This window comes from Amphibalanus amphitrite, unplaced genomic scaffold (genome assembly GCF_019059575.1).
Source record: "Amphibalanus amphitrite isolate SeventyFive unplaced genomic scaffold, NRLGWU_Aamphi_draft 000174F_arrow, whole genome shotgun sequence".
NCBI classification, from domain to species: domain Eukaryota; kingdom Metazoa; phylum Arthropoda; class Thecostraca; order Balanomorpha; family Balanidae; genus Amphibalanus; species Amphibalanus amphitrite.
In genome coordinates, this window is record NW_024881669.1 from 387,281 (window position 1) to 412,383 (window position 25,103).

The following is a 25,103-nucleotide window of genomic DNA, read 5'->3' on the forward strand; positions in this document are numbered from 1 at the left end:
TCGTCGTCCGGCAGACATAAATCCGGCCTCCGGTATATGGGGCCTTGCCGGCATCGGTGTTCAAAGATCAGACAGCTTTACTCGATTTAGCGTTTGCGCTCTTATACGGTCTTGGTTTGCGATTAGTTGGGCTTATATTTGTAACCAGCAAGCAGTACCTTATCAAAAATGATGCATCAAAATAACTTGGCTTTTGTCGTCACCATGGCGCAAAAGAGACAAACACAACGCGGCTCTGAGGTAAGCGCGTCTTTCTCTTTAATTTACTTTATTTTTATTTTTAGTTAGTGTAGTTTGACCAATCACTAACATCTAACTACGGCAATACCAACCTAAACTGATAAATCCTAACTGGACAAATCCTGGCAACGCATTTCCTTGTCCCATGGATCGCTTAGTTCCATTCCCTGGCCATGACAAGAAGGAAGAGAAGATGTGAAGACAACTTCTGGACGCTCTGAGCCCAAGAGGCTATGCGCCCTACACCAAAACAACAACAACAGCGCGTGGTGAACACTCTTGCTTCAGATTTCTTGCGGGGAGGACGTGGCAAGAACAGCTGATTGACTTTCTAGTGGTGACGTGGCGGTGGAAGACATCTTGGATTTTTGAGTTTTTGGTTTCAGTTTTGTTTAATTTCAATTCGTTCATCATTTATAAAATCCCAGTGCAAAACGGTATGTAAAATGAAGCCGGGAAGGCCCGGTAAACGGGTGAGGGCTGATGAATCCTTTTTCGATCAAGGAAACAATGAAAACTCCGGGTCGTACCTCAAAATCAAACTCCTCTCCGGGAAAACACTTAAATCCAGAGGCTGGCCATGGGTGCAGTTAGGTGTTAGAGGTGTCCTGGGGGATGTTGACAAGTTGGAAAAGGCTAGTTTTTTTACTGATGGATCCTTGCTCGTCAAAACGAAACATGCTCTCCAAACTGAAAAGTTTCTGAAAGCTAGGAAATTTGCAAATGAGGACTGTGAAGTATTGAAAGATGAAAGGCTGAACACATCACGGGGCACTATTCGTGCATATGACTTAGAAGAACTTAGCGAGGACGAGGTGGTCCAGTGGCTAAAGGACTTTGGGGTTGTTGGAGCAAAGCGCTTCACCAGGAAAGTGAATGGACAAACACAAGGGACCCCAACCCTGCTACTTACCTTTGACAGACCATCCTGCCCAACTAAACTGCAAATGGACTATGTGACATACCACGTGCACACATATATACCAAACCCCCTGCTGTGCTACCGGTGCGGCAAATTTGGGCATGCTCAGGAGCGATGCACTAAAGACAAGGTATGTCTAAACTGTGGACAAATGCCTCATGAGGGAGAATGCACGCCCCAGTGCATCAACTGCCGACGCACTGATCATGGGTGTCAATCTCATGACTGTGAAACATGGCAGAAAGAGAAAGAAATATGTAGGATCAAAGTGGAAGAGGAGGTATCTTTCAGCCAAGCCAGGAAACTGTATGATGACCGCCATGAGCCCCCTGTTCTCAGAAATTATGCTGCCACTGTGCGCACTCCACATATTACTGGTAGGCAGGAGGATGAGGAGTTGAAAGGAAAGGTAGAAAAGCTAGAGAAGAAGGTAGATGAGATGATGACATTGCTCAAAAAACTGACTGAGACGCAGATCACAGAAAGTACCTCTAAAGGTGCTGCTAGTACAACAGACACAGTACGTGTAAAGAAAACCCAGAGGGATGTATTACAGAGATCGAGAGGTGATGAGACAATGGGAGATGCTACAACAGACAGTGATGAAGGGGAGGTGAATGATACGAGGAAAACTCATGAAATTACGCAACCCATGGAAAGAGATGAGGGAGACGAAATGATTCAGACATGTGACTTGACACAGACAATAGACACAGTGAAAAAGACCAAAGATGCTGCCAAATGGCAGACTGTACAAAGGCAAAAGGGTTTAGGACGAGGAAAAGGCAAAACCAAACCACAGGTATCTGCTTGTCCAGATACCATCCCCCCCCGCTCCCCCGCTTGTGAGAGCAGGCGTATCCAATGAAAGAGCAGGGGACAAACCCATGACAAGAAAGCAGTCATGGGTAGATATTTCACAAGCGGCATCAGACAACTGATTAGAGTGAACAGTATATTCACTAGTAGCTAGTTAGTTTTTCTTTTCTTTTTTTTTCAAAAAAAAAACAAACAAAACAAAACAAAACAAAAAACAAAAAAACAAAACAAAAAAAAAAACAAAAAAAAACTTCTCTAAACTCTAGAGGCAGACACATACTACACCATGGTGAAAATAATGCAATGGAATTGTAGAGCATTGATTGGAAAATGGGCTTCTGTCAAACCCTTCCTTATGACCCAAACATGTGATGTTTACTGTTTACAGGAAACTCACTTCCTTCCATCAGATGAATATGATTTTAACTTGCCGAATTACACAAGGTATGATGTTTTTGGCAATGATGAAAGGAGACAGGGAGGTGTGTGTATATATGTTACTAACAGGATTCCTCACAGACTGATAACTGTGAACACCAACTTACAAGCTGTGGCCTGCTCCATACGAATGGGCAGCTCAACCATGCACATCTGTTCTCTTTACCTACCCCCCACTGAACCTTTACAATATGAAGAGTTGGAAAGTCTGATTAAGCAGCTCCCGGAGCCCATGGTTATCTGTACGGATGCCAACAGTCGTCATATGCTTTGGGGTTCGGATCGATGTGACCGAAGGGGAATGATTTGGGAACGTTTGATCAGAACTTTTGGACTCAATGTTCTCAATGATGGTAGTGCTACTAGAATTGATGATTACACTGGGCTGTACTCCCATATCGATCTGACAGTATCTTCAGGATCAGTCGCCCCCCACGCAATGTGGATGACTGAAGATGATCCTCATGACAGTGACCATTTCCCAATCTATATAACACTGAATAATGTTGTTGACCCTTCACAGGACTCAGACATTTTTTATGGATGGAACTTAAATAAAGCAAACTGGAATGAATTTAGAGAAAAGTGTACACTCAACTATGATGATCAACTGGGAGTAGAAAACTGCAAAGTTATGACAGACCTTATTGTCTCAGCAGCAACAGAGACAATACCAAAGAAAACTGGACATGCAAAGTACTGCTGTCCTTGGTGGACAGATGCGACAGATGAGTGCAAGAAAGCGATTACAGAACGGAAAAGGCTATTAAACCGATTTAGGAGAAATAGAGAGGTCCCAGGACTATTACTCGAATATAAAAGAGCAAAGGCCAAAGCCAGACAGGTTATTAGGCAGGCCAAGAAAGACTCCTGGCTTAAACTCCTTAGCCTTTTCAATTACCAGACCCTCTTACCCAGGTTGTGGGAGATACTGAGGAAATTCACAAGGAAAACGAGATACAACAGACCTTTACCCGTACTCAGTATAGATGGACGTATTATCGATGATACTTTTGAAGTTGGGAATACACTTGGACGATACTTTGAAAGCATCTCCTCGCAGGAGAACTACTCAGAACATTTTCGTACACGAGTTGATGACATTATTAGAACTATGCCTGATTTCCGTTCTAACAATGCTGAATGCTACAATGACTTATTCACCTTACCTGAACTGACAAACGCCATAAAACGATGTGGAAATACGTCTATAGGACCGGACAGACTGCATTACGCTTTTTTTAAACATATGGGGAATACTCAATACGGAGAACTTCTTAAGATGTTTAACGCAGTCTGGACGGAAGGTATATTTCCGACAGACTGGTCACATTCATACGTGGTCCCTATCCTGAAACCTGGGAAGCCGGCTTCCAACCCTCAGTCATACAGACCAATTCAACTTACCTCATGCATGGGTAAAATCATGGAAAGAATGATAGCTGAAAGGCTCAAATGGTATACCGAAAACAAAGGAGTGCTATCGAAATACCAGTGTGCCTTCAGGAAAGCACGATGTACGGTCGACCACATTATCAGACTGGAATCAGAGATACGACATGGATTCCTCTACCACAAATATACATTGGCAGTATTTCTGGATTTTAAAAGTGCTTACAATTTAGTGTCTACCCCTGCCCTCCTTCTAAAGATGTATACATTGGGCTTCCGTGGAAGACTGATGAAATTTGTGGAAAACTACCTGAATGGAAGAACCTTCCAGGTGAAGTGTGGTCGATTATCACAGATTTTTGAACAGGAGAATGGAGTCGTCCAAGGGGGAGTTGTTTCGCCGATACTTTTTAACCTGATGATAAATGATATTTTTGAAGGTATTGCAGATGAGTTCTCCTATGCTATGTATGCAGATGACTGTGCAATTTGGTTACAAGGAAGGCATCTTCCACAACTTATAACAACCATGCAAAACGCACTTGATTCCTTGGTGGAGTGGGCAGATACGTGGGGATTTACTTTCACGCCTACCAAATGTAATGCAGTGATATTTGGACGATATATGAAAAGAACTGAATTAGATCACATTTCCCTACTACGGATTAAAGACGAACCAATTGCATACTGTGACAATGTAAAGTTTCTTGGAGTGTTTCTGGACTCCAAGTTAAACTTGAACAAACATATCCAGTACGTTCGAGCCAGAGCATTGAAACGCATTCCCATATTGAAATGCATATCCGGACGTGAATATGGTGCCGACAGAACCATTCTGTTGAGGATGTACAAATCCCTTATACGTCCCATCCTAGAATATGCATGTCAGGTCCTTGATGGACCAGCGAACAATGCAGTGCACTCCCTTGAAAGCATACAGAACGCGTGTTTGAGGGTAGCTACAGGAGCATTGCGGACTTCTCCGGTAATGGCACTGCAGGTTGAGTCACATGTACCGCCACTCTTCCTACGACGTTGGGAGATGACTGTCAGATATGCCCTAAAAGTGACAGGATACGATGAACATCCATGTCGAGACTACATTGACGGGACCTTTTCTCTACCTGACCTAGAGTGGGGATATATTAAGCGAATATCTGGATTCCCCTTCTATGAACGTCTGCAACATGTCGCCCGAAACCTTCGGATAGTTCTTCCCAATGATGTGACGCTTAAAGCCAGTGCTTACCCTGTATGGCAGCGACACCAGTGTGACGCACGCAAACTAATTGAACAGCAGAAGGCTAATTTGGAGAGATGTGATGTTTTGCAGGCCTTTGAAGAGTTTCAGGGTACACACCCTGGATATCATTTCCTTTACACTGACGGTTCGAAAAGTGAAAGGGGCGTGGGATGTGCTTTCGTGCACGGAAACATGCAGTATAAAACGAAACTGAAACGTGACTACTCGATTTTTACAGCTGAGTGTGTTGCTTTGCTCCAAGCTGTACATTATGTCCAACATAACCAACTGGCAAACAGCGTCATTTGTACCGACTCCCTCTCGCTGCTATTAGCCCTGCAAACAAATGAAAGTAACCACCCTATGGTTACCGACATTAAGGATACTTTGCATTGTCTGAAGGAACACAATCTGCGGTGTGTAATCCTTTGGGTCCCTGGACACTGTGGAATCTACGGGAATGAACAGGCAGACCTTCAAGCAAAACGGGCTGTTTTACTAGATAGGACCGAGGAGGAGTATGAAGTATCTGTGCAGGAATATGTGTCTTTTATCCGTGCAGCATGTTTTGATCAATTTAATAGCATGTGGGTAAACGATACTCGCCAGACAAACCTTAAGAGCATAAAGCATGTTACGGGGAACTGGGTGTCTTGTCGCCGGAATGTCCGACGTGAGGAAATAGTGTTATGTCGACTGCGGCTTGGACACACCAGAATCTCGCACTCATTTATTATAGACCGTGATGTGCGACCAGAATGTAGTACCTGCGGCCAGTACGTGACAGTGCAACACATGTTAATTGAATGTCCGAACTACGCTGACCAAAGAAGACATCTCAGTGTACTGTGCCGGCACCATGGTGCGCCGATGGAGCTGGGTACTCTACTTGGTGACTCACACCCTGATATTACTGACGCTTTGTTTAAGTTTCTACACGATAGTGAACTGTTTAAGAAAATTTAAGATTATATTGTTTATTGTATGTTTCTGTTATGTGGCTGTGATATGTACAGTCTTTACCGTTTTGTTTATTTTAGTGCAAGTCTCTGTTGTTGTCTACTATGCTGTGTATGAGTGATAATGAGCTGTGATGTATGCTGTGAAAGTATGATATGGATGAGAATGAGATGAATGAATGAATGAATGATGAATGACAGTGAATGGAAAACATGAGAGTGGAGTAGAAGGAGTAGAGATTTATAACAATGGTACATAGCCGCTACTAACTCGGTGATTTGCTTCCCCCTCCCTCCCCACCCGCCACGGCACTCGCGTACACTAAACTGCTACAATATATCGGTACTACTACTGACAGTCGCACACACACAAATTCAGACTATGTCAGTACCGTGCACAATCAGTGTAGACCACATTGCTGTGTGCGATAGGCCGAGCTGAAACACAGCGCGCTCCTCTTACAGGATAACAGAGGAACATATATGTTTACTCTATATACTCTGATACGTTTTTGGTATATACTCGGATTTGTTGAGCATATGTGAACGATTGGCGTGATGGCTGAGTGCAGGCCTTATGAGTATGAGCTGATGTTAAACCTGTGAAATGTATGATGTTTGTTTTTCTTTCTCTTTAATTTACTTTATTTTTATTTTTAGTTAGTGTAGTTTGACCAATCACTAACATCTAACTACGGCAATACCAACCTAAACTGATAAATCCTAACTGGACAAATCCTGGCAACGCATTTCCTTGTCCCATGGATCGCTTAGTTCCATTCCCTGGCCATGACAAGAAGGAAGAGAAGATGTGAAGACAACTTCTGGACGCTCTGAGCCCAAGAGGCTATGCGCCCTACACCAAAACAACAACAACAACGCGCGTGGTGAATGTGCACCAGGGTATATAGAACCAGGGTATTATAGAACAACAATGTGCACGTGAATCCGTACTCCGTATCCGTAGTGATCCGTAGTTCGTGGAAGGCGGGGTTCGGGTTTGTGGTACAAGAAAACAAAAAGCAAGAAAAATGCAAGATTTTAGCCGTTGCCTATTGACTAGTTGAAACTTGAAGATTCTTAAAATAGCTAGATGATACCTATTTAACAGGCTCCATATTTCAGTTTGGCTTGCCGTTAGGCTGCCTGCAGTCTCGCACAAAACTATTTCAATTTGGGGTAGGCATTGATTCTCACAACAGTGAGGAGACAACATGATGCATGTATAGTTTGTGTTTGCCTCACTTGACTTCATTATAGAGTTCAGTGCTTGACTTCAACTTGGATGATGATGAATTCTGCAGTCTCAGATAGGACGGTACTCACTGGCAGGAATCATGATAGGGAATCACCAATTGATACTGGGTACCTAACCTACCTAGTCCCGGATTGCATAGAATTTTCGTTGTCCGAGACTCGAGAGGCATTGAACGCGGGGTTAATTTGATAGAAGTCCTTAGTAAGTGTCATTGATAAAAGCTAATCCTTACCATATTTATATCCAATGTTATCAAATAATTATCAACACCTAGCGGCTAGCACCTTTGGTTGTAGTGTAGGGAAAGAGAGGTCGGGTTAGATTATGTTTTCATCTTTATTTTTACTAATCAAAAAGACAGTTGCACTTATGAGTTATGACGCTCCTGAGACGTGGCTGTATGTGGTATTTCAATTTTCATAATAATTTTCTTGGTTTCAATGGATGTGTACTGGTGGAGTGCTTGAAAATCGTTCCAAATGAGGTATTTTAGCATTCAACAGCATTTTGAAGCTAATTGACCACATCACAAACATTTGGTTTCTTACATAACATACTCTCATATCCAAATTCCAATGCTGATTCAGACTCCATTCAGTTCAGAATAGTTTTGTGGGTGTCTAATTCTTCCTAGTACCTACTACTTAGATGTCTTTTTGTTTCAAATAACTATGCATTAAAAACATATTTTAGGAGCATTTGAAACAGTAACATTTTGGAGCACTAACTTGGAAAGCCAAAGCTCCAAAGTCTATCCATCTGGGGGACTGGGTCTTTTTCAGGAATTCGATTTATATTTCAAATTGGTATCACAGACTGCCCTTGTCTTCATTGTCCACTATTTACAAACTATTTGCATTACCTTTCAGCTTGTCCCAGCTCGTAGATCCTGCCAGAAGAAGCCATGGACTCAGGTGGCGGGGATCAGCAGCAGTTGGTGGCTGAGGGCGTTCCCTCTGTGGCTGCGGCAGCTGTACTTGTCTCCAGCACTCCCCTGCCAGAAGACACACCTGTGGTCAAAGGTGGGTACACACATGCTGTGCATCCAGAATCCAGATAGTGTCATAATCTGGGGAGTGTGCTGTCTAGAATGCAAACTTGCAAAGGTGGTGCAAAGGCAATGTGGCGGTAATGCATAAACCTGAGTCTTTTTTCATAAGTTACGGTGAGTAAAACAGCAGTTTGGAACTCCATAGGATCCCATGATCTCCAATGCTGCAGCGAGGAGACTAGTCCCGCTTTTGACTTACCATAGATGATGGCTACTGAGCTGAGGATGACTGGTCGGGGAGAAGCTGGACAGTGGATCCCAGGTCCGAGAATCACTCACAGGTGCTAGGCAGCCAGTTTTGCTAGTTGAAGGCGGGCTTCCTGGTGCAAATGACCTACGCAAACCAGAAGACGGCGAATCCCACGCTGCTTTCAAACATCACATCCATGATACCACCGTGGTGCTTGCACCAGACAGCGTAACCATTAAACAGTCCAAAATTATCGATTGGCCCATGACTTTGTCCCTAAAGTTATTTATGTTTCGGGATGGTTCAAGCTAATGAAATCCCATTACGCGGTCCTATCCAATTCAGCGAACTTCATAATCAAAGTATCCGGAGGTGCTACCGAGAGCTGCCCAGAACGGTTTGCGTGCTGGATAGCTGTTTTGAAAAGCGCCTTGCTACCACCCGTTTTATAGGTAACTGATAAGCTATCGAATCGCCTTCGTCCCGCTTTGGTGGCATCAAAGACATGTCACGACATGCTATGATAGCGCTCACGTTCCTTGTCCGTCTTGTTCTTATTGCAGGTTATGATTTCAACGAGGGCATTGACTATCACAAGCTCTTTGAAACATACAAGAACAGCGGATTCCAAGCAACGAATTTCGGTTTGGCTGTTGAGGAAATCAATAAGATGGTACGTTTTCCTGCGGCCATCGCTATGGTGGCTCCATGCTTCAGCGTGTTTGGAATATTGCCTTAGGCTCGCTTGACGTGTTTGACCTATGCTCATTCGGCACGTTTCAATGCCATTCCAATCTCCTGATGGTGTTATTTTGTCAGTTTAGTACGTTCTTAGATCTGCAATGTAATCGTACATCTACTATGTGATGCTTTGCACTGTCACTTGCTAGGTTTGATCTAATCTAATCTCTCTCCCTCCTCTCTTCCTCCCTCTCTATCCCCTCTTTCCCTACCTCCATCTCTTCTCCTCTCACCCATCCTCTCTGTCTGCAGCTGACGGCCCGCGACCAGCCGCTGGCCGAGGAGGACGCGCTCAGTGAGGACGAGTTCACCCGACGCCGCTCCGCCTGCACCGTGTTCCTCGGATACACGTCCAATATGGCGTCGGCGGGCGTGCGCGACACGATCCGCTTCCTGGTGCAGCACCGCATGGTGAGCGGCGGGTGGCGGGACGTCGTGTGGGATGGGGGAGCGGGGAGGGGAGGGGTGACGCCGGCAGAGGTCCCGTGGCAGTGGAGGCTGACAGTGCGGGGACGGGTGGTGACGGCTCCTGCGTGAGAGATCTGCGTGCAATGGGGGGAGGGTTTGGTGTGTGTTTGGCTGGAGTGGTGAGGTATGCAGTAGGAGGTCTCTGACGGTAGGTCGGGTGTATCAACTGGCATGTATGTTCGTCTGTGACACTAGATGGACTGTGCCTGAGTTTGTGTCAGACTGACTGTATGTCGTCTGTGATACGCAGGACGGGTGGAGTCTATGATAGGGGAACGATGTGCCGCCCCCGAGTGTTGACATGCTGAATGTGGCTGTGTAACATGCCGACTGTCTTTTATTACAGGTGGACTGTGTGGTGACCACGGCCGGCGGTGTGGAGGAGGACATCATCAAATGTCTGGCGCCGACATACGTGGGCTCGTTCGAACTGGACGGCGCGTCACTGCGTAAACGGGGTATCAACCGGTCAGTATCGGTACAAATGAGGTATCAGCCGATCAGTATCTGTGCAAACGGGGCATCAACCGGTCAGTATCAATACAAATCAAAATGAGGCGATAACCGATCAGTATCTGTACAAACGGGGCATCAACCGGCCAGTATCTGTACAAACGGGGCATCAACCGGTCAGTATCCGTACAAGAGGGCGCATCGACTGGTCAGTATCCGTATACGGCACATTGCTATTGTGAAGCGCTTCAGACTAATAAATTAGGTAGTGCTGGCTACTGAGGCCTCTGTATATAATATTACACCTGTCCCAACGACCTGATCGCAAAGAAACGACGTATTTTTGTTCCGGTTTTTATTGGTGTTTACGTGCCAAAATACCTGTGTTTCAGTAATCAGTATAATGTATGGATTACCTACGCTATATTACATGTATTACTTTTATTCCAATTGGCAACAAATGGCGAATATGGCTCTTTTTCAGGATCGGAAACCTGCTGGTTCCTAACGACAACTACTGCAAATTCGAGGACTGGGTGATGCCCATTCTGGACAAGATGGTCGTTGAGCAGGCTGAACAGGTACTGATTCGATAGATGGGCTCCGGAACGCTCGTAAACGGGACAGCACCGCCTCTGTGTCATATCAGCGGCTCGTGGGCAGTCGTGAGATTTCCTTTTATGATCGGGAGCGTCCTTTTCGGTCTTTTGTTACCGCTCTAGATTAGTGAAAAGAAATCCAACTCAATGCGGAATGAATCAGTCCAGTGACGGATAACGATCTGATAACCGCGACCATCCCCGTCAGTCATCGCCTCCCCAGTCCTTGTCGCCAGCGCACGCTGTGGTCGCAGCTGTCACCAGTCTCGGTTGATAACCTGTATATCCATTCCCCCAGGGTACTCTATGGTCGCCATCGTTATTCCCTCAGCTTACGATCTTTATACCCTTCCCCCAGGGCACGCTGTGGTCTCTCAGTGGATGGCCTGTTCTCCTGATTCTCCAGGAAATGCTGTGGTCTCCTAGTGAACTCGTGTACCGTTCCCCAGGGCACGCTGTGGTCGCCGTCCCGGATCACGGCCCGTCTCGGTGAGGAGATCGCCGACCCGAGCTCGGTGCTCTACTGGGCCGCCCGCAACAGAATCCCCGTGTTCAGCCCGGCGCTGACCGACGGCAGCCTCGGCGACATGATGTTCTTCCACTCGTACAAGCGGCCCGGACTGGTGGTCGACATCCTGTCCGGTAGGTGGCGCTGGCGCCGGCAGTACGGTCCCCGGGACTGGGGCCTCAGAGCTGTAGACTTGTAGATAGCGCCGGCGGTGTGTGTGTGGTGCCTCCAGACACGGGCTCCAGTCGGTAGCTGGCGCGAGCGGTGCTGTTTCCCACCCTCTGCCCCAGAGTGGTAGACCTGGCGCTTGTGGTGGCACGTTCCCCCGCCTTGGTGTGGCTGGGGAGCAGATGTCAGCGTGGTACCAATGCCCGGTCATGGCGAATTCGTGTGCAGTGTGTTAAGCATTGTTCATAAAACTTAAAAAAAAAAATCCACCCGGCCGTCGTTCCCACCCTCAGGATGTTCAAATCCTTCTCCTCCACGCCGCAACCTTCGATCCGGGCTGGACAGTGGACAGGCAACTCTTCTCATGCGGGCTGTTCCCTTGGAGGAGCACCGCTGTTTCGAGGGTAGCGTGCAGAGAGTACTTCGGGGGCTGGTCGGCCTGTCTTTTGGGACGGGCTCAGGCCCCGGTGACTCGCTAGGGTGCCTGCCCAGACCAATGTCTCCAGTCTCATCCTAATTCCTATCATCCTTCCGGCTCTGCAATGGTCTTGTCAGTTCGAAAGGCCCTAACCCAGCAAAACAAGAAATCCGATGTAAATTGTAAAGTATTACGTTTTCTGGTTATATCTATTTCAGGACGGGGTGATATGCCTCCACTCTCTATCGAGCGCCTGGGTGTTAACACCCGACAATTTATGTTTGGTGGTACATGATACCACTTCCTTACACCGTCTGTGCCGACACCTGGCGACACCTCCTGACACTGTGCGCTGACACCCGCAGACCTGCGTCGGCTGAACTCGATGGCGATTAAGGCCCAGAGCACGGGCATGGTGATCATCGGCGGCGGACTGGTCAAACATCACATCTGCAACGCTAACCTCATGGTGGGTGACGGCCGCCGGTGCGGTCCGACGGGCGGGGAGATGTGTTCACATCTGACCTTATAGTTATACACATACACAGCGATACATATTTTTATAGCTCCATGAACCGGCAATATTTGAATAGCGAATATGGCCGATGTAATTGTTTAGTAAATAGCAATAATCAGTACTCATTTTAAGACGTTATTTTTCCGTGGCCACGCCATCGTATCATGAAACTTCTTGCCTAGGGAACGTGTTTCCCACGTCGTGGGCGAACACTATCCGTTTTTTGTTTTCCTGTGCCGTGTTAGCGTCTCGTCTATGTTCAGTCTTTTTGTTTTTGTGCGCCACAACTCACCACAACGTCTCGCGTTTCTGTCACGCTGCCCCATCCTCGGGAGTCTGACTACCTACACCCCTCCCCTCGTCCTCAGCGGAACGGCGCCGACTACTCGGTGTTTCTGAACACGGCCGCCGAGTTTGACGGCAGCGACTCGGGCGCGCGGCCCGACGAGGCCGTCTCCTGGGGAAAGATTCGACCGGCCGCCAAAGCCGTCAAGGTGGGTCCCCCGGACGAGCCAGGGAACCGAGACGAATGAGTCTGGGAGCGGGGATGGACCGGAGTCGGGCCTCGGGGACTGAGGCGGACCGTGCGGCAGTCGCGGCTGGGTCTTGGACGCTTCATGATGGCGTTATACGAGTGGGGAGGTGACGACAGGCACGAATCACCACATAGCATGGGCGAAAGGGCGATATTTTATTGATGCAGCGCCTCTCAACCCCAATTATCATATTCACGAATCAATATCGCAATTAATATCTAGTGTCACAAATGGCGTACAGTCATATAATTGACATCATTATGTTCAGTGTTGGCCCTGGCCCCCCTAACTATGTGGTGATTTGCTTTGATTAACCCTATTAGTGGCAGGCTCCTGGCTACCCCATATTAGTGGCAGGGGGGGGGGGGCTGTTTACGACCCCCCCCCCCCTTGATATCTCGAGATCTAACCGGCCGATTTTCAAAATTCAAACGGCATTCGATTTGGCTCAACGAGATCTACATTTCTAAAAAATAAAAATTAAAAAATCTCAATAGGGGGGGTAGAGGGGGACAAAAACGGGCAAATTGCAGATACATTTTAGACTGTTTATCACGGCCAGGTTTCTGAACCAATCTTAACGCAACTTTTGCCGATCGATAGAGAATGAACCAGGAATTCACATGGATCCTAAAAATATGCATTTTCAAAAATCATAGGCGGATACAGATCATTGAGATCGGGGGTACACAAAAAGTATAGTAAATAAGGTTTTTGTTGGTACTGTTTCTAAAAAGGGTGGCAATGGTCTTGTTATGTTACAATTTTCTTATGAGAGAACGACTAAAATTGTATTGGTCATGCATAGGCGGTGTCAGGGCACCTATGTTGGGAGGTAAAAAATAACCCCCCTTTTTGGACGCCTGGATCCGCCTATTATAGCAAAAACGTGTCAAAAGAGGATGCACAATAACTTTGTATATGTTATCACATGATACCTTTCATTCACTGTTCGTAAAACTGGTGCAGCATCGTGATCTTCGCCCAAATGACTCGCTTCACGAATAGGACCCCCAATTCCCAGTGCTCTGGAGCCGCCCCTGGTAAAGTTATGAACTTGAAATTTTCAGGGAATGTGCCCAATTTAGTTTTAGGAAAAGTCAGAAAATTTCAGCATCGTAGCTTTAGCGGTTTCGGAGATATTCCCGAAAAACCTGAGGGGTGGATAAAAACAACCCCCCCCCCTGCCACTAATAGGGTTAATACTGTAATGATTTGAAGAAATGACTGCTAACAGACATTCAAACAGAAATGTTTTTCACATGTCGACACCTTTTTAAACCCCACATTTGTTCTCCGGTGAATTTCAGACAAGTTGGTTAGAGACCTTCAAAAAAGGTACAATCACTCGATTTTTCTCAAGTTTTTCTCTCTTGGCAGATAAAGCAATACCAGAACAGGCCTACGAACACAAATATTTGATCAGGATCGGACGATTGGACACTTTTAAAAGGAGATCTTTCGTGCCTCCCGGAAATTCACGGGAGAGCAGATGTGGGGTTTAAAAAAAGGTGTCGATGTATGGTATCTCCTGGTATGGTATGGTATGGTGGAGTTGCTTTTCCATAGTGATTAATGACGTTATTGCGATTTAAAGTGATGGCACGACAACATATTTTATGGACTGTATTCCGTATGACAGGCCATGATGTGCCTGCATTTTAGATAAGGCTCTACTAGACTAGTTGTTTCAGTTTACTTCCAATGTTTTGATTCAAGGTACAAACAGTAGCGGGGTGGGGATTTTTTTTTGCTTGGTTTGGTCGTAGACTAATTAAATAATCACTGGTCGCGTGGGAGCTGACACTCCCCAGGTACGTTCGTTCGGTGACTAAGCACGCTGCTCGAGGTCAGGACGGGTGCAGTTGGTCACAACGGCACTGGTGATTTGTGAATAGTTGATATCAGAGGAGTGGGGCTCGCTATAGACGCCTCCGTAAAGGCAGTCTTTAGATGGGGCGTTCCCAGCGCCTGTGACACCTATGGATGCCCGCCTGCGCACATCAGTCATCGCCGCCGGCTCATTTCCCCCGCCTGGTGCGCGGGCTCCACCCTCCTGACGGGTACGCCACACACCAAGCGCCATAAAACAATGAAAATAACTGCGATCCGCGACAAAATGGCCAGTTCGCCTTCACGCAAGGCGAGGATGGGAATAGACGCTTTTTTGTTGGATGATGACTCCTTTTTTCCCGTCGGTAAGTGTTTAATTATTTTCGTTTGTGTTGCCCGTTGCCGTTATTTTCGCGGTTCTCTCTCATGTGGCATTAATATTCAACCTCTAGCGGATCATTATTCCCGGTCAATGCTGATAGCAACAGCATTTTTACTTTTTCTTGACCACGGGGGTGGGTTCTTCTAAGGAGTCAAAATCGAGTATTGTGCGGTTACTAACATGCTAAAAATTTGTTAGGGTTTGTCCCAAACTTCTATTTCTTTTGTGAGTGACAAGGACGGGGATACCAATCGCCCCCGCCAAGTGCTCTCAGTCTCAGGGAGCGTGATCTAGCTCGTGAGCACGTGAGCGCCCCCCCCCCCCCCGTCCCCATAAAATGCTCAGTTCCCACCGCTGCCCTCCCTCCCGGCCGGCTGAACTCCCTCCCGGCTGCGTTTCAGATCTGTGCCGAGGCGTCGCTGGTGTTTCCCCTGTTGGTTGGCGAGACGTTCGCGAGGCACCACTTCAGCCGAACGGGAGAGCGGCGGGACGGTGCGGCGGCAGCAAACGGGCCGGCGCCCTAACCACAGGCGGGCCGGCGTCTAACCACAGACGGAGGGCGCCCTAACCACAGACGGAGGGCGTCCTTACCACAGACGAAAGGCGCCCTAACCACAGGCAGAAGGCGCCCTAACCACAGTCTGGGAGGGGCCCTAACCACAGACGGGATGGTGCGGCGGCAGCAAACGGGCTGGCGCCCTAGCTCCCGCCTCAGGCCCGGTACTACAGTGACTGTCACTGCCGACGGTACGGTACTAAAGGTCCGGTGTTGTAGGGTTGATCGGGTACTGCCGAAGGTCCGGTGCTGGCCATCGTCCAATGCTGACTTCTCGGTGTGTAGTGTTGATCCGGTGCCGCCGGAGGGTTCACTGCTGCCAACGGTCCGTAAGTGTAGCATCGGTACGGTCAGTTATGGGTCCCATTATCACGTCTGTGGAATATGCGGGCGTGGTATCCACCACTATTGCTGGTGCCCTTATGACTCCTCAGCCCGGCTATTTGCCGTTTAACGACACTGAAATGGGAAGTGGTTACGTCGGCGTTTTATTGCAGCTGTGCGGTGTGAATTATGTGATCGTTATGCTGGTCATTGCACTGACAATGTTAACGGCCGCATTTAGTGAGCGTTTCACTCGCACTGTTACGCTGCCGCTGTGCACTGTGATGAGACCAGTGTGCATGACGTAGAACAGGGAACCTTGCGACCCGTGTTTTAATTCCGCGGCGAGAAAACGGGTACCCAGGCCATAGTTAACCCCCTTGGTTGTATGACCCTCGATTGGGCGTCTGTTGCTGTGCTGCCCAGCACTGTTGTGGTTGCATGTAAATTTGTATGTGCCTTTACGGTTGTATCTAACGACTGAGCTGCTAGTGTGACTGCTTACCTGTGAGTTAAGCCGGGAACTGTTGGTGAGGCCCGTGCGGGAGTCGTCCTATTGATCCTGTGCGGGTCCGTCCGCTATGACCTGTCCGGCGGCCCAGGTCTGTGACCGAAGGTCGCACCGGCCGGCCGTGCGCCCGTGATTCCGTTTCGCCAGACATGCTCACTGCGTGCACGTATGTGTGGCGTGACGAGCCGTGGGACCGTGACGGCGTCACGTCCGTCACACGTGGGACTGGGGAGAGTGTGTGTGATGGGTCAGGTGGCGCAGTCTGTCGACTGCAGCTGACACCGTCCCCGGTCAGATAGCGGAGGGGGGGGGGGAATAAGTCAGTGATACAAGGGAGTTGGTACCGATTGCCAACCCGTCCCGGGCCGGATGGTGGTTTGTGTGTGGGGGGGGGGGGGGGTGAACAGTCAGGTGGTACAGGGGCCGACTGCTGACCCCGCCCCAGATCAGATAGCGGGGGGGGTATAAGTCACTGGTACAGGGGGTCTGCTGACTGCTGACCCCGCCCTAGGTCAGATAGCGGGGGGGGGGGTATAAGTTAGTGGTACAGGGGGTCTGCTGACTGCTGACCCCGCCCCAGGTCAGCGCGCGACGCTTTCTCGCCCCCGTAGACACTGTGATGGGCGCGGACTGCTCATGTGAGAGCTCATTTGGCGCGGGTTATAAGTCAGGTGTTTTGGACAGGTTTTGTTGACTGTTTATATTGTGATGATTTTGTTGAGGAATGACGTGTTATTCGATATTTGAAATAAATTTTGAAAGTCCGCGAGTTTTGTAAAGCATCCACTTGCCGTTTGTTGCCGACGGTTCTAATCTTTACATAGACACAGGGCTTCTGAGTTCTGACCCTGTAGCTTTGTGCAAGGATTGTGCTCACCACTAGCGATATCGCCTCGTCTCCGCCCAGTACTGTGTTGTCCGTCACCTCTCCGATGACCGGATCACACGCTCAGTTGCTCCCACACGCTGGTCGCAGCTGGCGGCGGCCGGTGAGGCGGCGGACCCGGCCCGGCCGGTGAGCTGCTCAGCGACCACAGCCGAGCGGCGGGCCGCTGCTCGGCGTGCTCTGTCACCATTGGGTGTGTAGTCTGTAAATGCGAGCACCGAGGGTCAAGGGTGTAAATTTGCAGTTGGGCCCCGAAGAGCCGCACCAAGTTTCAAATGGCTGGTGTATTTTGTCTGGGATCAATGACATGTTGCATGTACCAAATAATGCCCACAGAAGTAGTCAGTAGTCACACTGGGTTTCAAACATGGTATGTATGCTGGTCTGCTAGCTGATGCTTGGAAGGTCCATTATTCTCAGTGAACACTTAACATTGAACATGAATGTGAGTTGTGTACGCAGCCATAGGTACGCTTTAGCATTAGTGTTTTAATTTTCATGGACAGATTAATTGATATCCGTGGCCGGCAGTTATGATACGCCATTTTATATTTACGAAGTAAGGTCTGTTCTGTATCGATGTGATATTCTTGTCATGTCATTTCGCAAAATGTCCTGCAATTTACCATAACATGGTAATTAATGTTCATGAATGAATATTTGAATCCTTAGTCACAACACATAAATAGACCGTCGTACGGACTCGGTTACTGCTTCGGTGCGTGAAACTGTCACATTTGCGTTGCAGTGAAGCAAATTGTTTTGTCTATGCGCGGAGGTCAAAGTAGTTCTGTCCCGCGCCAATGTCACATTTCCTAGACACGGCGGTGCCCAGGCCTCGTTGGTCCTAATTGGCGGCATCGCCCACTGAATTGATGATGATGCCTGTGTGTCGGGGCGGCGCGGGCGCCCGGCGCGTGTATGTGTTGTCGTTCCCCGGGGCGACGGGGTGTTGTACTGGAGGCGTCCGCCCGCACCGGAGGGAGCAGCTCGGGCAGCGCCACCTCGGCCGGCGGTCTTTCGTCGAGCGGTCGGCGCCGGGCGTCCGACACTCCACGGCACCGCGTCAGTCAGCGGCGCAGCGCGGCCGTCCAGTCCGAGCCAGCGCCTGAGAGGACGCAGTGCCGGCAACTGACTGAGATTGCTCGCTCTTGTAGGATTGGGAGGCCGGCCAGACCAGTGGAGTGTGCTCGCATTATCACGTCGTCTGCGCTGGTCCCTCGGCGGCAGGATGGCCGATGCGGACGACCTGAAGGTGGACGATGTCGAGGAGCAGCCGGAGCCGGGAGCCGCCGGGGACGGAGGGCCGGAGCGGGCTCCGCCGGCGGACGGAGGTGCCCCGGCCGACGCGCCCGCCTCTCGGCCGCAGTCGGCGGCGGCGGCGGCCTCTCCGCCGTCCTCGGCCCGGGCGCGCGCCTCTGCCAAGGTGCACCCGGAGCCGGAGCCGGAGCCGGAGCCGGCGCGCTCCGACCCGGAGAAGGGAGCCGCCGCGGAGCCGCCGCCCGAGTGGGCCGAGAGGTGGCTCTCCAACCAGAACAAGGCCGACAAAATGAACGCCTTCCGACAGTACATCGAGTGAGTTTTAAATGTACACAATTAATCGTCAATCCGCACTTTTCTGTTACAAGCTGAGGCATTCTTTATCCGTTATGAAATCATCCACTTAAATGCTTACGCTTTCATGATCAGCTCAGAAAAGTTGTTGGCGAATAGATATTTCCTCGTCTGTGGAAGCTCCACTAGTTGCTCCGTTGCCCTGTCTCCAGCGTCCTCACCCCTTCCCCCCGGCACCCTGCAGGCGAGTCCAGGACCAGGCCGAGGGCCCGGTGACGAGCCCCTCAGCCGAGGAGCGGCACGCCTCCGCCTACTGGGTGACCAATCGGTTCCTGCTGGACCGGTGCTCGGCGCACGGCGTGCCGCACATCATGCGCCATCCGAGCCGCTGGCGGCGCCTCTTCTGGGCGCTGGTCGTTGTGGGCGCGCTGGTCGCGCTCGTGGTCCAAGTGCGCGCCACACTCAGCGAGTACCTCCGGTACCCCAAAAAGGTCACCATCGAGGTGAGTGCATGAGTGAGTCATGGATACGTGCATGTCCTGTGATCGTGCAGTCCGGTTAGTGGCGGGAAAGCATTCAGTCTGAATTGATTCACCTACATATTTTACCGATGTTTGTGTAGTTTTGGAACGAATGTTTTCTTTAATTTACTCACTATTCGATAGCATAATTACTTGTAAGCAAAAATGGGTCACTGCCGGTAGTGTGTCCTCATAAAGACGATATACTCTAACAAGTATAATCCCCAAAAGCATCGGGCACCACCATCGTCGTTACCCCGCGCTCGACAACTTTTTGACTGGAACTGGTAGGTACAGGGACCCGCAGTTGCTACTGTACAGCGACCCTGAGTAAATTGTCCCAGCACCCTCACAGGGAACAACGATAAGCTGTCAGAGGGTACTCACAGGAAACCTCAGCTGCTCTTGTACAGGGACCAGCAGTCGATATCAATGTTATCGGTTGTTACTGGACAGGACAGACGGTTAGACTTGGGGTTCGTGTACAGTAGCAACTGCGGGTCCCCGTACCGACAATTAATTAGCCCCCCTCCCAAGAAATACTCGACTGGCTCCGTCGCTGCCTAAAAAGCACATTTGCGGTACAGATAGGTCCGTTCTTATATAGGCAGGGCTCCGCCACCATTTCAGAATAGAGGGAGGTCTGACTATAGAGGTCTGAATAGAGGTCTGACACAAAAACAATAGGCTGCACACAATAGGCTGCATTACGGAAGTGAAATCATTAGAGGCTAACCCCCGTGATACCCCCCCCCCCCGGTGGCGGAGCCCCTGATATAGGCGATGCCCGGGGAACGAATGCAGGCGATAAGATCGCTCTATTATGCACGTATGCGTGCCTGTATGCTTAATCATTTTGGTGCGCTTATGCGTCCTTTTTTACGGGAGCTGTGCGAAACGTCCATTGTATTCGTCCGTTCTATCCCACTCCGTCCGCTATGACCGATATAGTCCTTTGTAGGTGTTCGATAACAATATTGCTTATGAAGCGTGCTTTAACGCATGAATGGTAAGCCTGTTTTGTTCGATTCAAACAGTTCATTTTATAGTTGTATTCGGGTTTTTTCAGATTCTGGAAGATAGCACGCCAGAGTTTCCGTCCGTCACTATCTGCAATTTCAACATCCTCAGCTCTGATAAGATGTCGGAGCTGGACAAACACTGGCGGATCCAGGGGGGGGCATTAGGGGCATATGCCCCCCCCGACAGGAGCCTGGGGAGGGCATTCAGTACAAGTATGCCCCCCCCGTTCAAAATCTTACGCCTATAACGAGGAACTAAATAAACATGGATTAGAAAGTCTTCCTATGTAACTACTTTTGTGATCAGAGTCGTTTAAGTAACCTCAATTTAGTTGTCATTGCTTTATTTTGTCAAAAAGTATGTTGCTTCTTAGTTCTTACAACAGGGCAGTCATGCCGCTTCAAGTTTCAACCCTTTTGACCGTATTGTCCAAGGCCATCTATAGAAGGTACAGTCACTCTCCCGCCGACCAATCAGAGACAGATCCTGAGTGACGTCACCCCTGATGCTCGATAGGGGTACTCCATTCCTTTACAACGTAAAAATGACTAACTTCATTTGAAGATTGTTGGTGACACTCTACACATATCGCTCAACCATTGATGTCATAACATTGGAAAGTCCAACTAATTTTCTAGCGATAAAAAAGAGCAGCAATATGCTAAGAAATGGCCGGTTTTGAAGATATAGACGATTTAAAAAACCTCTGCAGTTGAAGGAAAGCAACGTAAAAACGCATCGAGCTTATATTTTTACTATGAATAAATCATTTTTCAGTAAGTTTTTAGATATGGTATCGATTTATTCAACAACTTTATTACAATATTTTTATTACTTGGAACTTTATTTCAAAATAATATTTCAAAAATGGCAACTGTTGGCAAGTAGCTTTGAAGCGATTGTGGCGCGCCGCGCCATTATTGTCCTGAGGCCCCCATATGATGTCATCAAAAGTGGAGTGACATGGGCCTGGTATTGTCTAACGATGGCACTCATATTGCGCAAACCAGGAATCGGCCGCTGCCTATGCTTGGGAATAGGGACGGTTAGAATATGATTTACCTGTATGACCACAGCCAGTGCAGCGTAAACGGGGGGGGGGGGGGGCACAAGGGGCGCGTGCCGCCTCATTAGATGCATGGTGCCCTATGGGCCCGAGAGGCCCTGCAGTGCCAATTGGCCGCTCAGGGTCCAAGCGTGCCTTATTTCGACTGAGATAAGACCCGCAGGACTCGTGAGAGCACCTCACGGAGTCACGGGCTCCTGGGTCGCCACATATCACACATCTCCATAAGGGCCCCACTCCGGCCTCTGAGGGCCCTGTGCTGGCCTCTGAGTGACCTTGCTGACCTATTAAGCGTCAGCTCTAATTAGAGTCCTGGCCCATACCCGCATGGAACGGCTCCACACCAGTGTCTCTGAGGGCCCATAACGGCGCCTTTGAGGGTCTCACACCGGCGCCTTTGAGGGCCGAACACCGCCAATCTGAGGGACTAACACCAATCTTTTTTAAGGCCCTACATCGGCGGCGGCTCTGAGGGCCCCACACTGGCGCCTCTGAAGGTCTTACACAGGCGCGTCTGACGGCTACCTACCTGCAACTCAGTGGGCCCCACACTGGTGACTCTGAGGGCTCCCAGTGACGCCTGAGAGTACCACGCCGGTCTCCAGGATCCCACAGGGCTCCTGAAGGCCTCTGCTGGCCCTTGCTGGTCTCTTGAAGACCCCTTGCCCCCATGCATGTGTCTCTGAGGAGTGAGGACTCCCACAACGATGCCTTTGAAAGTCTTCACCGGCGACTGTGAGGGCACCACACAGACACGTCTGAGGGCCCTTCACCGCCACCTCTGACACACCAGTGTCTCCTGAGGTCCCACATCGGCGACTCTGAGGGTCCCACACCGGCGCCTCTGGGGCCCCACACCAGTGCCTCTGGCAGTCAGCCACCGGTAACTCTGTAGGTCCTACACCGGTGACTCTGAGGGCCCCACCGGCGTCTGAGAGTACCATGCCGATCTCTAAGGACTCCACAGGGCTCCTGAAGATACTGCCGGCCCTCACTTGCCGGCCTGTGAAGGCCCATTGTTGGCATCATACGGTCCGTTACCGGCCTCTGAGGGCCCTTTGTCGGTCTCTGAGAGGTCCTACTGGGTTATTAAGCATTCGCATTTCGCACCAACCACTCCAAGGGTCCCACACACAGCCATCTGTGAATGGTGTGGGCTTAGCGCCACACCAGTGTCTGAGGCACCACAACGGCGTCCATGTGAGGGCCTCACACCAGCACCTTAGAGGGCTCACACCGGCTCCTTTGTGGTTCCTGCACCAGTGCCTCTGAGGGTCCCACACCACTGCCTCTGGGGAACCCACACTAGGGTGCGTCACCAATTATATGGTGAAACTAAAAGTTGATGATAAATCTTGAGCATGCTCATTTTTCGGTTCCACTTACTGAGTAGACGCCGCATACAAAAAATAACAGTCCTCGCGCAAGTGGAAGTGCTGCCTCATGGCAATACATTTATTGGCCAAAAGCTCCATATATCGAAAACTTATGGCGTTCTGAGAATTGAACAGAAAATATTGAAATGTTATAATTCTTGAACAGGCTCCGGACATCAATTGGGAAAGCGAGGACAATCCTTGAAACATGTTTTTGGTTCACCCATGCGATGCCTTCACTTCTTCAAGACGGTCATCTACTTCGCATACGGCAATCTCTTCCCGGTCTTCCTTGACCGTCTGGAGCAGCTTCTGTTTTCCCTACTCTGACTTCTTATTCTACGGTTGAAGGTCATTACGAGCGCCAGTATCCTTTCTGCAGTATTATTGACGATCTTCAGGGCCTAGACAGTGTCACGTGCCACCTGGTAGTCGTGGTCTACTCCTAATCCCAGAACTCCAGGTATCGTCCTAGGAGTACCGTGAGAAAATGACAAGGAAAATGGAGTATTTCGAAGAAGTGCGAAGACGCATTGACGAACCTATCCATGGTAGTCCATCCAGCGATATCCAACGACGGATTTGATCGCCGGAGGCATGTGGCCCACCGTCACCGACGCCAGGATCATTCAGTTTGCCCACAGTGTCGGCCAGGATCATTCAGTTTGCCCACAGTGTCGGCCAGGATCATTCAGTTTGCCCACAGTGTCGGCCAGGATCATTCAGTTTGCCCACAGTGTCGGCCAGGATCATTCAGTTTGTCCACAGTGTCGGCCAGGATCATTCAGTTTGTCCACAATGCATGGTGGACAAGCTGAATGAACCTGGCGTCGGTGACGTTGGCCCCGCTACTGCATGAAGCGCTCCCGAACGTTTCTCTTCTCATTAAACGTCTTCAAGCCTTCCGCGAAGGATTCCCTCGACTGCGCATGCCGCCCTGAAGGCGAAGAGGATCACGAGTCTCTTTGAGGCGAGTGATTAGAGAACAAGATCAGAGGAGCTAGCCCTGGGGCTGCGTACCGATGGCGACCGATAGCCTTCAGCGCGGCATGCGCACATTGTGCACTGTGCAGTCGAGGGAAAACCTTCTTGGAAGGATTGAAGACGTTTTTGAGAGAAAAGTCGTTTGTGAGCGCTTCATTCAGCAGAAAGGCCTCCGTCCAGGACTTAACGTACACAAGCGCAGTGAAGGTGGCAAATTCTTCGACTGATTTAAGATCTTTTAGACGCAGTTGGAGGTAATGGCGGAAAAGGAAGATCTTAAGGGTGTATCACTGCATATGACCTTCGACATCCAACGAGCGTGGTGGTCGACCCCCGTCAGATCACCGGGAGGAAATTCGCCGAGGAAGAGAACACAGCTGAAGGCATTCTCGGTAGTCGTTCCGTGGCAAGAACTTGCCGGCCTGGAGAGCGCGCACGCAGAACACGACTGCGCCTGCTTTCCAAGCCTTTTCCTTGGGGTTGTCGCAAGGCCGAAAGTCCTGCTGGTTGATATGTTGCCATTGTGTTCTGAAGAAGTCCACGAAAATCTTCGAACTCGGTCCTGAAGTCGCCCCGAAGAGCATTTTGAAGACATGGCTGCAAACAACTTCGAGAATATGGTGTCTGCACAGTAGCTCGGTATGTTGGTGTTACTGTGTTTGGTGTTACTCTGCTGTGTTCAGAGGCATAAGTCAAAAGAGTCCTTGTATGTATGTATTATTTACGATCATGGCCGATCCACACATCGCGTGGCGATTACGAAGCAAATTTAATAGAAAACAAGTAAAACAGAGTGGTGCATTGATGCCCAAAGTGATGAAAAAGGTCCAAAAATGCCACAACTAAATAACGATACAGGAACACGTAAGAACGATTCGCTACAGCTTTGTCAGCATAATACCGGCACCAGCAGAATCTCGAACTTTACCATGCTTTGTGACTCGCTACCAGCATATTACCATTATTCCAATTCGTGTCGCATTGATTGGCAATCTCAACTTCGGCATCATTGGCATTTTACCGGCAGTACAGGATCATATTTTATATTCCTAGCCGGCTGTGGCAAACGATACTGTCTATGCCGTTAGCAAGTCAATGGGAAATTGCACCCCTGTCGGGAGTGTCTTGAGGCAGTGGTAAATGAAGGAGAAAAAACACCAAACTCCA

General features: G+C 49.3%; 2 protein-coding genes across 4 annotated transcripts; both read left to right on the top strand.

The window, feature by feature from the left end:
• Window positions 1-222: 222 nt before the first annotated feature.
• On the top strand, window positions 223-17,308 carry LOC122383827 (probable deoxyhypusine synthase). Of its 3 annotated transcripts, none has more exons than XM_043370618.1 (10): window positions 223-240; window positions 8,141-8,293; window positions 9,076-9,185; window positions 9,506-9,664; window positions 10,068-10,189; window positions 10,659-10,755; window positions 11,223-11,415; window positions 12,233-12,336; window positions 12,753-12,878; window positions 15,537-17,308. In XM_043370618.1, exons 2-10 carry the CDS (start codon window positions 8,176-8,178, stop codon window positions 15,657-15,659), a joined length of 1,152 nt encoding a protein of 383 aa, XP_043226553.1. In that variant the 5' UTR covers window positions 223-240; window positions 8,141-8,175; the 3' UTR covers window positions 15,660-17,308. The 3 variants fall into 3 exon arrangements, with proteins under 3 accessions (XP_043226553.1, XP_043226554.1, XP_043226555.1); XM_043370619.1 differs by having other exon boundaries at window positions 230-677; XM_043370620.1 differs by lacking the exon at window positions 223-240 and adding an exon at window positions 6,996-7,035.
• A 1,335-nt stretch (window positions 17,309-18,643) lies between these two features.
• On the top strand, window positions 18,644-23,401 carry LOC122383832. Its single transcript, XM_043370628.1, has 4 exons — window positions 18,644-18,987; window positions 19,211-19,469; window positions 20,557-20,667; window positions 23,354-23,401. The coding sequence occupies exons 1-4, from the start codon at window positions 18,644-18,646 to the stop codon at window positions 23,399-23,401; spliced, it is 762 nt and encodes a 253-aa protein (XP_043226563.1).
• The last annotated feature ends 1,702 nt before the right edge of the window (window positions 23,402-25,103 follow it).

Bases quoted from the DNA above. Each gene is read 5' to 3' on its own strand.
- LOC122383832 (XM_043370628.1), top strand. From the start codon at position 18,644: ATGGCCGATGCGGACGACCTGAAGGTGGACGATGTCGAGGAGCAGCCG. The intron at 19,470-20,556 runs GTGAGTGCATGA...GGGTTTTTTCAG, and splicing joins CCAAAAAGGTCACCATCGAG to ATTCTGGAAGATAGCACGCC. The intron at 20,668-23,353 runs GCATTAGGGGCA...GACGATCTTCAG, and splicing joins ACTGGCGGATCCAGGGGGGG to GGCCTAGACAGTGTCACGTG.
- LOC122383827 (XM_043370618.1), top strand. From the start codon at position 8,176: ATGGACTCAGGTGGCGGGGATCAGCAGCAGTTGGTGGCTGAGGGCGTT. The intron at 9,186-9,505 runs GTACGTTTTCCT...CTCTGTCTGCAG, and splicing joins TTGAGGAAATCAATAAGATG to CTGACGGCCCGCGACCAGCC. The intron at 12,337-12,752 runs GTGGGTGACGGC...CCTCGTCCTCAG, and splicing joins TCTGCAACGCTAACCTCATG to CGGAACGGCGCCGACTACTC.